Genomic DNA, 18,953 nt, shown 5'->3' with positions numbered 1-18,953 from the left:
GCATACTGTAGCAGTGCAAAAGCCATGAGGTCAAAGGAACTGCCTGCAGAGCTCAGAGACAGGATTATTGCAAGGCACAGATCTGGGGAACACTACAATAAAAATTTCTGCTGCACTGAAGATTCCTAAGAGCACAGTGGCCTCCATAATTCTCAAATGGAAGAGGTTTTGTATAACCAGGACTCTTCCAAGAGCTTTTCTTCTAGTCAAACTGAGCAATTGGATGAGGGCCTTAGTAAGAGAGGTGACCAAGAACCCGATGATCTCTCTGACTGAGCTCCAGAGGTCCTGTGTGGAGATGGATCAGAGTTTCAGAAGGATAACCATGACTGCAGCCCTCCACCTATCTCAGATTGTGGCAGAGTGGCTAGATAGACGCCTCTCCTAGTGCAAAACACATGAAAGCCCACTTGGAGTTTGCAGAAGAGCACCTGAAGGACTCTCAGACTGTGGGGAACAAGATTCTCTGGTCAGATAAAACCAAAATTGAACTGTTATGTCTGAAGGAAACCAGGCACCACTTATCCCGCTGCCTTAAGAAAGTTCAAAATATTCTGAAAGATCCATCTCATCCTGGGCACCCATTTTTGAACTATTACCATCTGGCAGATGGTACAGGATAATAAAAACAAGGACAAATAGGCTGAAAACAGCTTCTATCCCAGGGCAGTAACTCTATTGAATTCTCCTGTATAGTACACTGGAGATGGTATTTAATTTCGTTGTACGATGTGCAATGACAATAAAGTAAACTAAACACCATCCCAGAAGTGAAGCACTGTGGTAGTAGTATTGTGCTGTGTGGGTGTTTTTCATCAGCAGGAACTGAGAGACTGGTCAGAGTTGAGGGGAAGCTGGGGATATCCTTAATGAAAACCTCTTCCACAGTGTTCAGGACCTCAGACTGGGCTGAAGGTTCGCTTTTCAACATGACAATGATCCGAAGCACACGGCTAAGACAACACAGGAGTGGTTTAGGGACAACTCCGTGAATGTCCTAGAGTGGCCCAGCCAGAACCCTGATTTGAACTCTATTGAACATCTCTGGAGGGACCTGAAAATGGCTGTCCACTGATGGTCGCCGTCCAACCTGACTGAGCTTGAGAGGAGTTGCAAGGAAGAAGGGCAGAAGATCCCCCAATCCAGGTGTGCAAAGCTTGCCATGTCATACCCAAAAAAGACTTGAGGCTGTAATTGCTGCCAAAGGTGCTTCAACAAAGTTCTGAGTGAAGGGTCTCAATACTTATGCCAATGTGATATTTCAGGTTTTTTTCTTTTTAATAAATTTACAGACATTTCTAAAATTCTGTTTTCACTTTGTCACTATGGGGTACTGAGTGTAGATTAATGAGAAAAAATGAATTTCAATAAATCAGGCTACAGCATAACAGAATTTACAAAAGAGAAGGGGGTCTGAATATTTTCTGAATGCACTCTGTATAGGAATCAAATATATATGCTCCTCAATCCTCTCTCTGCCCCTCTCCCATTTCTTTCTGCCTCCTTTCTCCCAGCCTCCTCCCTTAGAACTTGGCTAAGAAAATCCAAAGCAGCAAATTCCCTTCTACAAAGCCACTCTGTTCAGCATAGAAATCTTCTTTCTACGAGGTTGCATTTTTTGACAGTGATTCAGCGGCACGTGAGTGGAAAAGCTTGGAGCCATAGCTATTAGCTCGGCCTAAAAACTCAGCTGCTGTCACACAGTTGTTTCAGCCAGACCAAAGGCATCCAAGTCAGGCCACAGGCAGTTTAAAGAGACAGAAAGGGGGAGACGGGACTCTGAACTACAGTTGATGATGGTTGTACCAGATGTGTAGTTCTGCTCTAGAGCCCTAAAACTGGAAAACATATTTGTTTTTCTTAGGTGATACCACCAGATTGACTAGGCCAGGAAATCAACTTCAAAGGAAAGCTAAAACTATTTCTATCGAGAATTTCTATAATTACAAAATCTTGCAAGTCTGATTGTGCTGTAATGTCTCCTCCTTCATATATTCCTGTAAATTGGAGATGTGTCTGTTTAAGTCTCTTGCATTTTTTTTGTGGACTTGTGATTTCTTTTATCCCTTGTTCTGGTAATGGATTGTGCACATTTCTATCAAAGTCACTTTCTTGCCTGCTTATAGAATGCTTGAAAGACATAGCTAGTAATAAATGCAGAAGGAATCCCTGAGAACTATTAACCTGAAACTGATTTTCAAGATCCTGCTATAAGGGATAATCCAAATTCAGCAGTTTAATAAAGTAACATTTTCAATAGGACAATGTAAGTATTGGCTTATTTGTAAGTGCCTTTAATGTGGAAAGTATCCAATTGATGTGAGTCATTGAGTGACCAACAGGAAACCTACAAGTTGCATTTTAGACCACAAATAGATTCCCACTAGTCATCAAGGATTTTACTAAAACTAAAGCAAACTGTGGTTTAAAAAACTGCCCTTGTACTTACACTTGAGAAAATGTTTTCAGAAGCTGTGAGCAAATGAAATATTCCTCATCTCAGTTGCCTGTTTTCCATTTTATATACTGGATCATAGGGATATGGAACAGTATGTCATGCAGATTCTCTAAACCACAAAGACAGGAGTAGATATAACCCAATAATTAGATGTACTGGTTTTAAAGTCTTTTTCTCAACCCTGTCCCATATCAAGGTGTGTAAACTTCTGTAATACTTTGTCATCTGTGTATTCTCTTGGAGGCAACTTTAGATGGCCTGCTTTTGGTGGGGAGGGAAGAAGTGTGTTTGGGGATTGTTGACAAGTGTTCACATGATCCCTAGCTAGCCTCTGTGCAGCCCTTTGTCTTCTGTTGTGTGTCCTCTGCACAACCTCTTCATTTCCTGAGTTCCTTTACATACATATCACCTTTCTCTAATTTGGACACAACTTTCTCACCAATGTTATCAGCAAGGGAGAGGAAAGCGATATTTTTGAATGCTGACAGGTATATTAAAATCCTTGGCAATACATAGGAGCAACCAGCAATGCCAAGACTTGGTAAGATGAAGTAAGTTAGAATTGGTAGCCCAAACATAATACTAAGGGTAAATTTTTGAAATTTCAAATCGCCTAATTAGAACTATATTAGAAACTTTTTGGCAACCGCAGTGAAAATGAACTATTGCTCAGCTATAGGTATATATTTTGCTTCTATGTGAGCAACATTCAGTATCTCCTATCGTGAATGAGGGGGCTGGAAATAATCCCTGCCTAAAGCTCTGGAGAATCACTTCAGTTAAAGTAAACAGTGGTTAGGTTCGCATCTTATGTTAAACTATGGTTGGATTTCAACAATAATTTGCTGGGGCTCACATATTACATTGAATCATCATAACTGGTTGACAAATCAGAAGGCTAGATTTACACACTAAGCCAAAAACCAAACCACCTTTTGGCTTGGCGGAATGTGCACATTGAATCATTACTACCCTAGCTGGACCAAAGATTTAGTTTTCAATAAAACAGCTATATATGGAAAATTTATTTCTAAGTGGGAATGCTGAGTCAGTTTTGTACTGTTTTTGACAGCACATGGACAATTTGTCAGGCTTAACACAGACATGGACAACAAACCTTCTATATCCAATAAAAATAGCAAAGTTCTGTGGTATATTGAAGACTAACCAATATATTGTGGCAGCATATTTGACAAAGCAGACTGTGACTTCAGGAAAGCCGAAATGGTGTTTATGATGCCAAGAGTCTCTGTTGTTTTTGCTGCCTACAACAAGTTCACATAGCTGCTCTTCTGGAATGTAGGTTTGATTAAACTGGTTGGCAACATGTGTAGGAAAAACACCAGGCTTAGCACATTAAACAGTTGAATAGTGGAATTTGTCACTATAGGATTTTGTGAGTTCCTGCTGATGAAACTGAAAAATTACAATATTATAATTTTCTACAAAACACTACTACAGTTATCTATAGTTCAGCTTCTGACACCTAGGAGTGTATTTTAAAACCTGTCCTCCTTATAATTGTAAGAGAAAATTATAGATGGTTTTGGTAAATTAAGCCCCCATGCCCCCCCCCCCCAAAAAAAAAAGTTTGGCCAGAGACATTAAAGAAGAAGCCTCAACTGTTAATCTTCATTTACAGCAGAGAAATAAGGGAAACAATTCTAAGTATTATACAATATACAGCATTCCTATATTGACACGTTCTCTACCCTGTGATTGGATTGTGGGGCAGTTTCGGGGTGTGAATTGTCATGCTTTTTATGGATTAGGTGTGGTATACCTGATTAGCTTCTATTTATGTGGTCTTCAGTCTGTGGTTAGTGTGTTGGCGGTTAATGTGTGGAAAGACTGATCTATATAACCTTCTTACTGTAGTTCAAAGATGCCCCACCTATCATTTGCTAAGGATATGTCTCTCTTTCAGGCATTTCACTGTTGAGACAAGCCGAAACTGACCCAAATCTGTATGGAGAATCCATGGCCCATGGGGAAGGAGGCTTGAGATAAATATGATTATGATTGGGGCCAGTGATCTGCTAGGCTACAGTGGGCCCACTGGATCTGCTGTGAACCACCCCTTTCCATCAGGACTTGGATGTTCTGGAGTACCATTTCGGCTGCAAGGGAGCCTTGAAGGGCCTTTGCTTCCTCCCCCCACCCCTTTTTAAAGCTGGTGATCGGTTACTTGATTTAGAGCAATATTTCTCCAACTTGGCAATCTCATTCAACTCCACCTTCAACTCTCGGAATTCATTCATGGAGAATTCTGGGAGTTAAAGTCCACACATCTTAAAAGTTGCCAAGTTTGAGGAAAAAACAATTTAGAAGGTGCTGAAGCCTTGAAATTGATGAACCTATTCCTAATTTAATGTACTGTATTTGAAAGGATGGTTGAAAAGGTTCCCCTCTTTCATTTATGTAGCCTGAGCAACTGGGAATTCCTTTCCCAATGGCCCTAGCTTTTCAGTTCCTCTACACATGGAACGTTCTTTAAAAAAAAATCAATTCCATCGTAGTATGTTTCCTGGTATGGATGTGGCTAGGCATACAGCATAAAGCTCATGCTGATCCAGCATCTCTGCAATCAGGACATAAAAGAAAAAACTAGTTATTTCATGCCACCTAGTGGCCAATAGGTAAATTATCAGTAACTTTGAAACAGTTATGTATGTGTTTTGTTTTGTTTTAAAGCTAAAGATATCTCCTGTCCAGTTGTGTCTAAGTCTAGGGGGCGCTGCTCATCTCTGTTTCTTAGCTGAGGGAGCCAGCCTTGTCCGAGGATGTTTCTGTGGTCATATGCCAGCATGATCATATGCTGAATGGAATGCTGTTACCCTCCCATTGAAGTGGTACCTATTTGTCTACTTTCATTTGCATGCTTTCAAACTGCTAGGTTGGCAGGAATGGGACTTCACCCTGTCACAAGATACTTGGGTCTCGAACTGCCAACCTTCTGGTCAACAAGTCCAGAATCTTAACCTCTAGGCCACCGTGTCAGCATTTCACAACTTCAACACATTCACTCAGGCCTAACTCCTATTTTCAACTCCACGCTCCAATCCTTACACAGAGGCAGCATCTAAGCTGCACAAATCCTGGCAGCCACAACTTTGCAGTTAACACAGAGAAACTATTGCAATTTAGCCACTGTTAGGATAATAGGTCAACAGTCTTTGGGGAAACAAAGGTAAGGGGGAAATGATTCGCTGGAATACCTTGCAGGTATCATCTGAGATGTGTCTCTATGGCAGTTGGTGACAGCTTTGCCCACAATTGGTGGCATTCAGATTTCAGCCAGGGAAAACCGCCAATCGCTGCCCTTACAATGTTGCACAGCAAGATTTGGTTTTGTCTTGGATCATTGTTTTGCTATTTTATGATCTGAGTTGCGGAGCTTATAAATTAAGTAATATAATTGGAACTCAAAGCAAAAAAAAAGTTTATATTATGAACTACAGATGGGCTGAGATAGATTTTAGCAGAGGTAAATCTCATCAGTGTTTTATGTTGTTTAGTTCTAAGGCCCCACTATATCCAGAAACAAAGTTTAGCTTAAAATAAGATACCTTTAAGTGAATTCTGAGTTTAACAGTTGGTTTTCAGCAGCTCAGCTGAATTGACATCACAATCCTTTCACACAAAAAGCCTATTTTTTGTCAACTCAACTTTCTTAATGGATAGTTTAGATGAAATGAACAACAAGCTGGCTTAGTTGTTAGAACTGTTAGGCAGTTTAAAATCAGGAATTATAGGTAACCCTTGACATAACAACCATGTGTTTAATGACCATTCAAAGTTACAGTGGCACTGAAAAAAAATGACTTGTTACCTGTTCTCATGCTTATTACCATTGCAGCATCTCCACAGTCATGATCAAATTTTGGGTGCTTGGCATATATCTACGATAGTTGCAGCATCCAAGGATCCTAGGATTGTCATTTACAATCTTCCGAAGGAGTTTCTGACGAGCAAAGTCAATGGGGGAAGCCAGATTTGCTTAATGACCATATGATTCATTTAACAAATCTAGTGATTTGCTTAATAACCATGGCAAAAAGGTTGTAACATGAGACATAATTCACTTAACAACTTTTAACAATGGAAATTTGAGGCTCAATTGTGGATGTAAGTTGAGGACTACCTGTACTCTGAAATATTACCAGATCCCAAACCCATGCCTGCTAGGCAGAACTGAGATTGTTAATGGCTTAGTTTCTTGTGCAAAGAAATCAAATTGTGGTTTTTAACAAACCCTGGTTAAGCAAATAAGACATGATAAGCCAGTCCTGATGTGAAAGTGAGTGCAGTCTTGCTTGGTCTCAGCCTAGTGTGATTATCCTGATAGTCCTTGAATAAAAGGTATCCTCTATCCTGCTTTTCACCTCTTCCCTTTACTGAAATCAAATTCTCTTCTTCCCACCCCAAACCCCACAATAGCCTGAAGAATTTATGTACAAAGAGTCTGAATGCAAAATATTTTCATCTGAGTCGAGTCTCAATGTGTTTAGCTTCATTATGGATGAAGAGACCAGAGTTTTAATAGCAAATCTATTTGACAAGAAAAGCTATTAACCTCTGTTTCTCCTATCAGTATTCTTACAGCAGCACATTTTAGTTAAAGTAATCTTCTTTGTCCTGGAGGCTGCTTGCAGATAATGCAGACATTATCCTTATCTTTGAAATAAATAGAACAAGGTGGCATTTCAAATATTGTTGCAAGCTTGAAGGAGTCTCTAATCAAAGAACTGCAGAAAGGAAAGAGCAGAAAAGGGCAAAAGGCTTTTTTGTTAGCAGCATGCAACAGAAACTCTCCCCAGGATTAATAACCCCAGGTTTTGCTTGTGAGAATAGCTGCCGAGTGCTGTAAAGGGAAGGAAGAAGAGTGAGACTCATGGTTATGTTATTTATAGTCTGCTTTGGAATGGTTAGATTCATCACTGGCACCTCATCCTTCCAACTTCTTTTTTCTCTTTGTATTTCAGTGATCAGAGCAAAGGCTGTCTCTGAAAAAGAGGTGGATTCTGGGAATGACATCTATGGAAACCCCATCAAACACATCCAATATGAGATCAAACAGATAAAGGTAACAAACAGCTACATGAGAACCCTAGCTTTGGCTATGTGTGTACAGGCAGCCCCCGGGATAAGAATGGCTTCTGTTCCTTATGCCGTCTTTAACTCAAACTTGTATGGAAGTCGGAACTTGTACTTAGCCAGTGGGCAGCCTGTTACTAAAAAAAGGTGCATGACATTGTCCTTCCTTGAGCTGATGAACTGCTGAAGCTGCAAAATGCTTTCAGGAATTGCTGAAAATGGCTGAAAACAGGCTTATATATTAAAAATGCACAGCTTCAGTGGTTCCTGAAAGCATTGCATAGCTTCAGCACTTCATCGGCTCAAGGAAGGGAGAACACGAGTCTGCCATTTTTAGCAATAGACAGCCTATTTGTATTCAGAGATAGTCCTTACTTTCTGAACTTGGGGACTGCCAGTATAACACTGCCTTATACATACACACAAAGAAGAGCAACAGCAATTCAGGGTGAAACTGCAGAGTGCCTATAAACCTATTATGTTAGTGCTATTTAGTGCTGGATATTTTCTATGTTTTATTTTCATTTCAGATTTTCAGCTGCCTCGTTTGGAATTATTAAAATATTAGTTTGCTAATAATACTTAGGCTAACAAAAGAATAAGAAAAAGGAAGGGAAAGAAAAGCCTTCTAGTCTTAGCTGATAGTGTAAAAACATTGAAAAAACCCTCAAAAGCAAATGAATCAAGGGTTTGCCATATGCTAGAGTGAGATCCAATTGGCATTCTATTCCTACACTGATTTAATGAAAGAAGAACAGAAGAGCTATCATTCTGTATCCTAGAGACACATTGAAACTCGTATGGAAGAAGCAGCCTTGAAGAGCAGTTTTGGTTTCCTGTTTCTGGAATTTCTTTGGAATTGGCACATTAATGTTACTTTGGTTTCCCTGCATGTCATCTGTAAAAGTTTTGTCCCTCTGCTGGAGAAGCTATTGGGAAACAAATGCTCTTTTTCCATACCTCAGACCTCTAAAATAACTTGATCATAGGTCTCAGTGAACATCCCATTTGCCAGATTTATTAATGATCTATTACTTTATGAATTTTTAAAATACCCCTAAACATAAAGTTAGCATTTGTCAAATGGAAATCAGTTGATATAAGATTACATGTCAAATGACAGAATTCACATACCACATTAACGACAACTTTAGTTTCTAAATCACAATTTATGGCTTGACTTAATCTGTGAATCCCCTTGTTGTAATAATAGTTAATGTGTGGCCTTTTAAAAATAAATAGGTGGCAACATTTTATTGGCATATGGATTGATTTCTCCAGGAGAGAAAATAGATAGGAAATATACATGCCTTTCAAAGGACTGAAGAAAATTGTGAAAACATTGGTCACTGTCTTTTGACTGTGTTTGGGAAAGAAATTGGAATAACATTGGAAACACTAGAATTGTCTTCCCTGTCTTGATGTTCTCCAAATGTGCTAGATCACCAGTCCTATGGTTTCTAGGCAGGATTTCTGGAATAAGACCAGCACATCTGGAGTTTGAAAGGGCTGTATCAGAAACATGTCTGACATGATTATTAGCATGAGGAAAGATTGGTACATTTAAAGATCTCTAAAGGGGTGTTCCATTTTAATGGCATGGTTGCTTGGCCTCATTTGCTTCTTTCCCTTTCAGATGTTTAAAGGGCCAGAACAGGACATTGAATTCATCTTCACAGCTCCCTCCTCGGCGGTATGTGGAGTGACACTGGATGTTAGTGGCAAAAAGGAATATCTCATTGCAGGTAAAGAATAATACATTTGCAAAGCCCAGAAAAAGAGTAAGAAACAGAAAGCCAATGAAATAGAGCCAATGAAAGACAAAAAAAAATCCAAACCTACTTTTTACCGCTCGAAATAGCCAAAATATTTGACAATTAGCTTTGCAGCAATAAATGCAATTTCAAACTTGGTGATCGTGTACCTTCGGCAACTTACTACTAGGATTTTGCAGTGGTCTTTGACTAGCTGTTTCTTAGAAAATAAAGTAATAATCAGGAACCTTAGTCTGACTCTAGTTCAGCTTCCTGTTCAATATAAGATTCATAGTGAGGTGTCCTTAGTGCTCTCTGAGCTTGGGTTTTTTTCTTGAAGATGTTTCATTACCCAAACTGTGGGTAACATCATCAGTGCTAATAAGGAGTGAGATTTGCTCTGTTAACATTTTAGTATCTTTCCCTGTCGGTGGTGGTGGTGGTGTTAGAGGTTCTTTAGTTGGGCTGCCTACTGTTGGTTTATTTGACAGTTCCTTGATTAAGCTATTGTTTATTTGATTGTTGGTCTGATGTTAATTTTAGAATTAATTTGTGATCATCTGGATCTGAGTGCTGATGGGGAAGCGTTTTGGTCTTTTTGTTCCCTTTTTAGCTTGTTGATTGTCTCTGTTGCATAGTGTGTAGATATTATGTCTGTCTATCCATTGATGGCAAATTTGCCAGGGTGCCAAGTTGCTAGAAGATTCATAGTGCAGGATCTTATAATACCAGACATCCACAATTAGGGGCTGCCCAGCTTCATCTTAAATCCCTGTAGTTCTCCCAAACTGCAAAATGTCTTCAAACGATTAGCTGAATTCTGCGTCCCTAGCAGTTTCCGCCCATTATTTCTAGAAGAATAGAATACTTCTGTTTCGTCTTCCTCATGATAGCTCTTCAGGCATGTAATGTTTGATATCAATTGCCCATAATTTTTTCTTTTTCAAGCGTAGCCATTGGTGAGGGCAGCAAAGTGTGAGAGAGTGATGCAACACACAGGCACATGTCATGATGCAAAATCTGTGGCATATGTGCTTGTTGGGAGACCACAATGTAACTGAAATTTATATTGAAACCTCATTCTACATGGATCATCAGTTTCCCATAATCTCAGTTTGCCACATATGCTTGTGTTTACAGGCTAAACAAATTTACTTCTTTGAAATGTTCTTTATGATATTTGCTTTTTAGTTCCCTTACCATCCTACTTATTCTTCTCTGAGTATATTCCAGTTTTTCAAACTCCTTAAAAGATGCCAGAAATGGGGAACAATATTTCATGTGTAGCCTAACATGGAATAGAGTATAACTATTACTTTTATTCTATTTTTCAAAAAATGAATGTGAAATGAGCATACTATACATCACAGCCGGAGCTTTCAACTTCATCTTTATTTCCACAAATATATGTTGAGTTGTTGACCCTATATCTTTTAAGAGAACTTATAAGAAAAAAATGGCTGATTGTTAGCGGGTGATCACTAAGCCGCAGTTAGATGGGGAGGCAAGACTGCAATAGGAGGGATTGATTGATTTGCCAATTTGCTTTGGGAAATAGTTAGTTTATGATAGATGATGCCCAATGTGGCAGCCATTTTGTGAATATTCAGTTTCCCCACAAGGGCAGCCATTTTATGAATCTAAAGTGTGATCTGAAAATTTACAGTGGTGCCTAACAGCTGCCACTCCCCACCCACCCCAATTGATTGGAAACTGTGTCAGGAGAGTGTAATTACTTACAAATCAATGTTTGTTTTAGCTCTCATTTACAATTTAGGTTTCCCAATCAAGTTTAAGCTTAACTTAAATTAACTTAAATTATAAGTTAATTCTGGAAATAATCAGGAAAATGCCCTCTGGCTTGCAGGCTGCTATTCATAATTGCTTTGTTCTCTCAGGGAAATCGGAGGGTAATGGCAGGATGCACATCACCCTTTGTGATTTCATCGTTCCTTGGGATTCCCTCAGTGCCACCCAAAAGAAGAGTCTCAACCAGCGGTACCAGATGGGCTGTGAATGCAAGGTAAACTCAAATTTATTTAATTATTTGTTTATATGATTTATATAACTGCCCATCTCAATAAATGATTCTGGGGTGGCTTACATTCATTATAAAATGTAAAAACAAAACCAATTAAAACAATACAAAATAAACATATAAGGTCATTGAGTAGAACTATTGTCATGGATGTTAAAATGGTCAAGAAACTGAACCCTCAACTCACTCAGAACCCCAGGCCCATGCACACAACCAAGTCTTTATGGTCTTTAAAAAGGCCCACAAGGTCGATGCCTTCCTGATCTCTGAAGGGAGAATTTTCCTGAGGGCAGAGGCTACGGCAGAGAAGGCACATCTCCTAGTTCCCTGTCATTCCTTGGCTGCATGTGATGTGATATGCCTAACTTGCTGGATCATTGGCAGGTAGAAATGACTGGGAGAAGACTGTTCCTTAGTTAACACCTCCCCGAGTCATGAAGGGCTTTAAAGGTGATAAGCAACACCTTGGAATTGTACCAGGAAGCACACCGGCAGCCAATGCCACCCACATAGCAGTGGTGTTAAAGTGCATCAAGCATCCAACACCTTTTACTGCTCATGCGTCCGCATTTCATATCAAGTTGTAGCTTCTGAATGCTCCAGGGCAGTCCCCTGTAAGGCACATTATAACAACCCAGAAAAGAGGTCATGAGGCATAAATAACCCTGAATAAAACCTCCCAATCCAGGAGCAACTGCAATTGGCTCACAACCATAAGATGTGCAAAGGCCACAGTTGATACCTGATCTTCTAGCAGGAGCTGTAAGTCCCAGAAGACACTTCCCACCCCCCGCCTCCCCCAAGATTGCACACAGGCCAGCAGTGGGAAAACCTTTTCTCCAGAAGGCCCAAATACCCAATGCCATTTAGTCTTGCTTGCGTTGAGTCAAAGCTGATTGCACTCCCATCCTGACCCTTTCAGTCTCCATGCACTGTGGATAGGACATCCATGGCATCGTTCAGGCAGCTCAGCATGGATGTATGAGGCTTTCCAATCCCTAACAATCACTTCACTCAGAACCTCATGTAGATGTTAAATAGGAGAGAGAACGGGGCCTGGGGTACCCCACAAAGTAGAGGCCATTGGCTGAATTCCCCCCCCCCAAATATCAACTCTGACTGGAATTGACCCCAAAAGTAGAATCATCTCAACACAGCCCCATCTAATTCCCAAAACCGGTTCAGAAGGATACCACGATCGCTAATATTGAAAGCTACTGATATGTCAAGAAGAGTGAGGATGGTTACACTGTACTCACCTTGCTCTTGCCACAGGTCATCTATGGGTGTAGGATGCTATCTTAAACTTATAACCTGACCTGAACCTTTTCAACTTTGGACCTTCTGCAAGGAGCAGAAGAAGTGTGTTCTTTTAGTTGGTGGCTCCTGTTTGCTCTTTAGTTTGCTTTCTTGGAGACATTGGCAGAGTAAAGTAATTATTCAGTTGAGGAATTCCTAACCCACCCCAATCCCCAAGGATCTGGGTGATGTACAGCCTCAAAACAAAAGAAAAAGGCCATGGGTAATGAATTAATACCAAAAATCAGAATCTTAATTCAGATGGCAGGCTGACATGAAACAGATTTAGCTTGCTTCCAGAATTGCAGACAGATAGGGTTGCCTGGACAACTGCTGGTGAATGATGCAGAGGCTATTAGGCAGAATTACTGCTCTCTCTCATTCATACCAGATAGGCAGACTCCTGTTGTCCAAGACCTTGTAGACTCTTATAGTTGAATGAGATCTTGGAAGTGTTCTAGTCCAACAACCTGTCCAAGGCTGTGTTATTCAGGGCTTTAAAACACTTTAAATTGGACCCGGAAGCCTACTGGTAACTAGTGCAGGCACTTTAAAATGCACATAATTCCATACTGATGGTATTGTCTTGCTAGTAGTCTTGCATGCTAAACCCGTCAGATTGCTCAGATTTTTGGTCCAAAGTGCTGCAATACATGGAACCTGAATCCAGTGCCAGCAGGGTTAATCAGATCTTCGATCGTAATGCTAGGAAATCATGCAGCTAATGGTGTTTTTTTTTCTTTCTCTCTCTGAAGATTTCCCGCTGCCCCTACATCCCCTGCTATGTCTCTGCTCAGGATGAGTGTCTGTGGACTGACTGGGTGACGGAGAAGAACATCAATGGGCGGCAGGCAAAACACTATGCCTGCATCAAGCGGAGTGATGGTTCCTGTGCGTGGTACCGTGGAGTGGCTCCCCCTAAACAGGAGTTCCTTGACATTGAGGATCCTTGAGTTCCTTTGGCACCAGCAGCATGGCTTGCAAGGAATTAGATTGGTCCACATTTGACATCACTTCCTGGAAACAGCATGAAAATAAAAACTTACGGGCAGGCCAGTAGCAGGGGGTGGGGGGTGCTAAGGAAAGGGATGTTGAGGCCATTCATACATTGCTTCTTCTGCTTCTTCCCCTGTGCTGTTCCCAGTGAGTGTCTTCTTACTCTGTGGATTTCAGCCAAGTTTTAATGGCGGAAGGCAGCATCAACAGTATGATTGGCTGAGAGGTGTTGTCTCTGATTCTGGGTAGCAGGCCTACCAGGTTCTTACTGTCTTGAGAGACATCCCTCCTTGTGAAGAAAGCTTGTAAACCCTCTCTTTCCCACTCTCCCACCTTCTGCCTGGGTCAAAACCCCTCTTCTTTCCACATATGAAATTATTCCACACTTACTATTTTAGAGCCATTCCTTTCTCTTAAGACACATATACAGAGGGACATGTGGTCGGCTGAGATTAAACACGCATTTTGGGCTCCATGAAAAGTGGTAGTGGTGTCATCAGTTTAGGGCACCCTTTTGCACTGGCAAAAGAGAGTTGTGTTATCTTCCAAGGACTAAAGCAACTCTTTGAAAATTGACTGTCCAAGAGAAATAGTATCTTCTTTCAGGATACTTTATGCTACAAAGTTAATATATATAGCCTGGAAGACCTAAGAGTTATATGCAGCTTCTAGCTTTGCGTCTGGAATAATCAAATTTCAGTTTTTAAAAAAGTGTTTCGGGATATGGACTTACTCCATATGCTTAACCCACCTTCTTTTTCATCTTTATGCCATTAATGTAATTCTGATGTCACAGTCTCTCTTAGCCAGTTCTAAGGTTTACTATTTCTATTAGGATTTTGGAACTTTGTAGACCAAAGGAATCATCATCTTCCTCCTGCTCCTCCAAAGTTCCAGGCACAGAATGATTTTTAATCAGGCCCAACACAGCTCCAAGCCCTGCAGCTTGCTGAATGGAGAAACAAATTATTACAACAAGAATGCGATTAGGAGAGCTGGCCAGTGATATACACACACATTTATTAAACTGTGATTATAAATGCTCCTTTGGAGTAATGACAAAACCCTCCACTGTCTGAAAAGGAGTGTTGTTCAGTCCAACCCTTCCATTCCCCCTTCTGAGCTTGTCCTTCCTTTCCTGGATTTCCCCAAGCTCTGGGTCCGCTCCCCCCCTTTTTTTGGGATTCTCAGACCTAGATCTGAAGGATACTCACACTTATTCTTAGCCAGGCCTGCCCCCTGTGGCCTTTTCATGCTGTTCATCAAGGTAGAATTTAAAGATGTCATCCTGGGCCAGTCTGTTGATTTCAATATATTTTTAAAACAAGAAAAAGGAATCTGTTCAGTCCAGTATAAGACTCCTGTTTTACTTCCTGTACGGTTATATCCTATGTGACATTTACCTTCTTTCTCTCTGTTGATACTTTTTGATTTTTAATTTTTTTTTCAGTTTGTTTCAGCAATCAGTTGTATCATTCCTCTATTATGTTTTTTTTTTAATGTCCTTGTTTAGCTGTTAGATTTGCACTTATTACTTTGTAAAGGGGTTCTACGTTGGAAGCTTTTAACATACAGCGGGGAAGAATGTCAAAACGTAAGGAGGACCGTGTTCCTTCCCTCATTGCAGAATGCCAGCGGAAGCAGTATTCTGTTCCTGCCTTCTCCTCTGGTTTCTCCTGCAGCATGTGTAAGTTTTTGAGAGAGACTGGAGGGTGGCAGCGACATGTGACTGCTTCTTGCTAGCCAAACTGCAGCTCCCAGCCTGCCAGCAAGCAAACTAAGTTGGCCATTTGAGTAGCGGTGTGAAAAACAATATAAAAGACTCCTCAATTGGCTTAATTTATAGCTGTGGGTTTTAGTGTCATGCATAACTTTCCCTGAAACACCCATAAACAGAACAGTTTCCCCTCCACGCCAGCAATTCGAAAATATTTTTAAAAATAATAATAAAGAGTTTACATTATTTTCAAATCTTTGCTTAGTGAGTATGAAAAAAATAAGTTAACTTGCTGCCGTAATTTAAAGCTTTTTGGGGAGCAGCTGGGGTGGGAAGGGAAGATAGTTTGGTGGGTAGAATAATATGGGGTGGGTTTTTGTTGTTGTTGGATTCTGAAAGCTGAGATTTTCTTGTGCTGGGAACACATGAAAGTTGCTGAATAGACAAGCAGACTGTGCATGTCTCTGACGCTTTGTATAATTCGTATGTGGACACTTGAGTCTCCGGACAATAAACAGTATTATCAAAGAAAATGGAAACAGGCTCTTTTTGGGTGGCATACACTTTTTTTCTGCTGAGGGGCAGCCAAAATTCCTGCAGGGTCTCTTAACCACTTAATAGTTCAGAACATTTGAATTGAAAAATACAGGCAGATCAGTGGAGGACCCCACTTCCTTTCATGTCCTCCTCCCACCTATTTTCAGTATTTCTGCCATGTTCTTGATGTTCCCTTTCCAATCCAAAATTGGAGCTACCAGTTGTCTGAGTGATGGCAATTAATAATCCTGTGATGCTGTTTATATCAGTACACCAGGTGTGATGACCCAGAGTGTAACACAAATGTAACAAAATCCAACACGTAAATAAATGTCCTTTAATGCCTCCAACTTGGCCCCACTGTTCAATAGTTCTCAGTTGGAGATAAAACGTACTCAAAAATAGTCTTCAAAAGAGAGCAATACAGTCCGAATTTAATGAGCAGATAGAGGTGAAAATAAAAACCAAACAAATTACAATGACGAAATTTCCACAACGGAACAGGAGAAATATTTACCAAATTCAAGGAGATAAGAAGGCACAGTCTGTTGGGAGGACGCCATCCAAGATAACCTCAAGCCAAAATAAAACATGCTTTGTCTCCAGCGTTTGCCAGAATGCAGGTCCAAACTCTTATGCGGTTCTCACACCTGCAGCCCATGAAGATGATAAAGGCCCTCTCCTCCCGAGTAGACCACGTCTCTCCCTTATCCTCTCCTCCCTGCATGCCCTAGGATGGATAGGGCAGGGGTGGGATTCAAATTTTTAACAACCGGTTCTGTGGGCATGGCTTAGGTGGTGGGTGTGGCTTAGGTGGTCATGTGATTGGGTGGACATGGCTTGGTGGTCATGTTGGCTGGGCATGGCCAACTCAATATCACTCACATTGAGGCGCGCATCTCCTCGCCTGGCCTCTCATGACTGTGGGGATGCTGCAACAGTCGTAAGTGTGAAAAATGGTCATAAGTCACTTTTTTCAGTGCCATTGTAACTTTGAATGGTCACTCCACACAAGCAAAGTACCAGCAAAGGAGGGGAAAAAACATCCAGAGCTGTTCCTGAGACAGGAAGTCTAGTCCTGCCAAGAATGTAATAAGGGTTAACAGAGAGGCAGTTTCTGTAAGCAACACCAGAATGTTTCCTTCCTGCCTTCCTTACAGGATTAGGCCAGTAGTTTCTTCTAACAACCGGTTCTCCAAACTGCTTAGAATGTTAACAACCGGTTCTAGCGAATAGGTGCGAACTGGTAGAATCCCACCCCTGGGATAGGGGATGGGCCTGGGTCCTCCTCTGACTGCTCACCCGGCCTCTGCCCTTCCCCAGCCTCCTCCACAACCTCCGGAGCCACACTTCCACTCTGTCACTCCCTCACTCCCTGTCCTGGCTGTTCCTCCTCTCCCTCAGAGTCAGTCTCCACCAGGGGCATGACCATGACCTTGAGCCAGTCACTCTCCCTCTGCTCTTGGAATGGAGCAAGGGCAAATCACTCCCGAAATCTTGCCAAGAAATTGCACAGACCTGTCCAGTTACCAGGAGTCAAGATTCAAAGGCATACCCCACCCCCAAATCCCAACAAGGTTCACAGAGGTGGAATAATAATTAGATACTGAAATGAACACTAACATGGCAGAGATACAGAAACAAATTTTGTTTTTGCTTATTGTGTAGCAATCGTCCAGATTCTTCCAGCTCAGATACAGTAGCCCTAACTAACTACACACAATTCCAAATTGAAGCTCTCTACATATCTTATGGAGTTAGAAGAATCCATTGGATCGTTAAAAGGGGTTGAGGATTCACTACTGCTATTCACAGCTCTAAATAACTTCTCCAGTGCTAATTTTTTTCTCCCCGGCATAAATATTTAGAAGCCGATTTAGGCCAGCCCCATCTCATCAGTCCTCCCGATTCAGGTATCTGGGAATAAAATCACACGAAGAATAAACTTTGGCTTCAAAGGAGAACCATCTACCTACCCTGTGTTGTCTAAAATCCTGGTGACAGATCCTCTGAGCACTGCTATGTGTGGTCGCTTAAATTGGATCATCGCGGTAGGAGCCGCGATCAGTTCTGTGCAGGACCCTGGCTTCTGGACCCCAAGCTGCCTCGGGAGTGTCCCACCTTCCCCTCCCTCCTGTTTTCAGTGGTGTCCAAGAGGTGAATAGGACTACTCACAGCAGCCAACTCGCCATGGGACAAGTCATCATGGCCAACTCACTGCGGGACAACTCAATTCAATTTAATTATTTAAAATAATGTTAAAACTTCCCATTTCATTTTGTCCCGTGTCTGGCATCCTTTCTTTAATGATTCTAAAGCAGAGGTGTCAAACTGGATTTCTCTGAGGGCTGGATCAGCATTGTAGTTCTCTGTGGGCTGGCCGGGGGCAGGCGGTGTGGGAGAGATGGGATGGACGCCTCCTGCAGTACCCTGCTGGCCAAAACAGGGTGTGTGTGTGTGTGGAGGGGGGGTACATGTGCTCCCCTGTGCCTCATTTTCAGCCTCCATGGACTGCTGCAGCATTCTCCCAGCTGAAAGCCTGAGGCGGCTGATAACAGGCTGCGCAGGGCTTCCATGAAGCCCGTTTTTGGCCGGCAGAATGCTGCTGGAGGCTGGGGAGGCCAAATACGGGCCGTGGCCTTTTTTGGTAGGCAGAGGCACCACAGGCGGGTCCTTTGATATTTCCAGGCTGGCCCCACAGGCCACATTTAAGCACCCCACAGGCCAGCCTTGAGTTTGACACCCGGTTCTACAGGTAATCCTTGATTTACAACAGTTCATTTAGTGACCAAAGTTACGACACTGAAGTGACTTATGACAATTTTTCACACTTGCACATCCCCAAGATCACGTGACCAAAATTCAGATGTCCTGTGATCAATTTTTGCAACCTCCTAACAAACAAAGTCAATGGGGAAGCCAAATTCATTTCACAATTGTGTTACTAATTTAACAAGTGCAATGATCCACTTAACAACTGTGGCAAGAAAGGTCGTAAAATGGTGCAAAATTCACTTAACAAGGGTTTCACTTAGCAACAGAAATTATGGGCTCAAT

At 41.5% G+C, this 18,953-nt stretch overlaps 1 protein-coding gene across 1 annotated transcript in view; it reads left to right on the top strand.

Moving 5' to 3' along the window:
- The window catches only part of TIMP2 (TIMP metallopeptidase inhibitor 2), a 33,919-nt gene extending 18,027 nt beyond the window's left edge, over positions 1-15,892 (top strand). Inside the window, exons 2-5 of the mRNA XM_026667286.2 lie at positions 7,444-7,544; positions 9,192-9,300; positions 11,208-11,332; positions 13,402-15,892. Of these exons, the coding sequence (XP_026523071.1) occupies positions 7,444-7,544; positions 9,192-9,300; positions 11,208-11,332; positions 13,402-13,599 (533 nt within the window). The 3' untranslated portion in view covers positions 13,600-15,892. The remainder of the gene's footprint in view (positions 1-7,443; positions 7,545-9,191; positions 9,301-11,207; positions 11,333-13,401) is intronic.
- The last annotated feature ends 3,061 nt before the right edge of the window (positions 15,893-18,953 follow it).

This window comes from Notechis scutatus, chromosome 2, assembly GCF_049901735.1.
Source record: "Notechis scutatus isolate UNSWTSFEM ecotype Mainland chromosome 2, rNotScu1.2, whole genome shotgun sequence".
NCBI lineage: Eukaryota > Metazoa > Chordata > Lepidosauria > Squamata > Elapidae > Notechis > Notechis scutatus.
The sequence above is the reverse complement of the archived record's forward strand: the minus strand, read 5'-3'. Positions and strand labels throughout refer to the sequence as shown.